The 1,439-nt window shown below is 39.3% G+C and overlaps 1 protein-coding gene across 1 annotated transcript; it reads right to left on the bottom strand.

Moving 5' to 3' along the window:
• Nucleotides 1-423: 423 nt before the first annotated feature.
• On the bottom strand, nucleotides 424-942 carry LOC138367071 (uncharacterized). The gene has a single exon (XM_069328468.1). The coding sequence runs from the start codon at nucleotides 940-942 to the stop codon at nucleotides 424-426; it is 519 nt and encodes a 172-aa protein (XP_069184569.1).
• Nucleotides 943-1,439: the final 497 nt, after the last annotated feature.

The following is a 1,439-nucleotide window of genomic DNA, read 5'->3' as shown; positions in this document are numbered from 1 at the left end:
GCTACTGAGCCATACACTTTGCCTGAGGCATCACAGAATACATGTAAATTGTGGATAAGTTTAGTCCTAAGGCATTGAGAGGAAAATTCAGAATACTAAGTTTGTTATAATCTGGAATTAATTGTTGCCATTTGTTTTGGATATCATCTGGCAACGGTTCATCCCACCCCATATTAATTTGCCAGCACTCCTGCATGAGGAGTTTGCCCTTTAATTAAAATAGGACTCAGTAGGCCTAAAAGGTCAAATGGTTTGCTGATATGTGAGAGTAATTTTCTCATGGTTAGGGGGGAATCATTGATTTCCACCGACTTAATATTTAATTCGCCAGTGGCAGTATCCCATTCCATACCTAGAACCTTTAATTTATTTGGTACTTTATAATCAGAAAATTCTTTCTCAATTATCTGATTCAGATGTTGACTATTTGAGGCCCACAACTGTAAGGGCATATTTGGCTCCTAATAGTTCACGATTAGCCTCATGGTAAATTACCACTAATTTGCTTTCATCATCAGTGGTTCCCTGGATATTATCGACATACAGGTTATTGCTAATCTCGGTCTTGTAGTAGCTATTACACTTCTCTTTAGATGTGTATCCAGAGTAGCCTGGAGTAAGAATGGTGAAGAAGTTGCCCCCGAACAGAACGGATGCAAACCTATAAGTGATGATGTCACTATTAGGATCCTGTGGATCCTTTACCCAGAGAAATTTAGTAAAATCACGATCTTCCTCCTGCAAGCCTACTCCTAAAAAGGCCTTACTGATGTTGGCCGTATAGGCGAAAATGCCGGAGCAAAATCGTAACAAGACATCTTGCAGTCTTTGGGTCAGACTAGGTCCAGTTTGTAGACAATCATTTAACGATACGCTGTCTGCCTTTATTTTGGCACTGCAGTTGAACACAATCCTAATCGGTGTCATAACTGAATCTTTCATGACAGCATGATGTGGCAAATAATGGCCTAATTTATAGTTGTCTTGGTCAACAACTTCTATAAATTTGCTGACCTTCTATAACTTATTATTAAGGTGCTGCTGTATCAACTTATGATACAGTTGTAATTTTTCTGGCTGTTTCCGTAGCCTAACTAACTGTGAATTGAATTGGGTTGAAGCCTTGAAATAATTTACTGGAAGCTGTGGGGTGGTTCAGCCTCCACTACAGTCTCACCCAATATTGTTTATCATTATAGATAACAGTATCAAGATATTGTTGGTAAGTCCATGTGTCGTCTGGACTAGGTTGCTCAGGGACTATACCCAAGGTGTCTAAATCCCATAATTTGTAAACAGGGGGATTAGGATCATCATCCTCGGTTACGTCTCTGATTTGTAGTGGTGACTGCTTTAAGCCTACTCATGCCACTATTGAATTATTTTGTTGATTACTAGTAGATTTCGATTTTTGTTAGATCAGCCCCAGTCCCTGTGAG

Source organism: Procambarus clarkii, chromosome 21 (genome assembly GCF_040958095.1).
Source record: "Procambarus clarkii isolate CNS0578487 chromosome 21, FALCON_Pclarkii_2.0, whole genome shotgun sequence".
In the NCBI taxonomy this organism is placed as follows: Eukaryota; Metazoa; Arthropoda; class Malacostraca; order Decapoda; family Cambaridae; genus Procambarus; species Procambarus clarkii.
The sequence above is the reverse complement of the archived record's forward strand: the minus strand, read 5'-3'. Positions and strand labels throughout refer to the sequence as shown.

What these genes read in the sequence shown, in the direction of transcription:
- LOC138367071 (XM_069328468.1), bottom strand. Translation starts at nt 942, where the DNA reads ATGAAAGATTCAGTTATGACACCGATTAGGATTGTGTTCAACTGCAGT.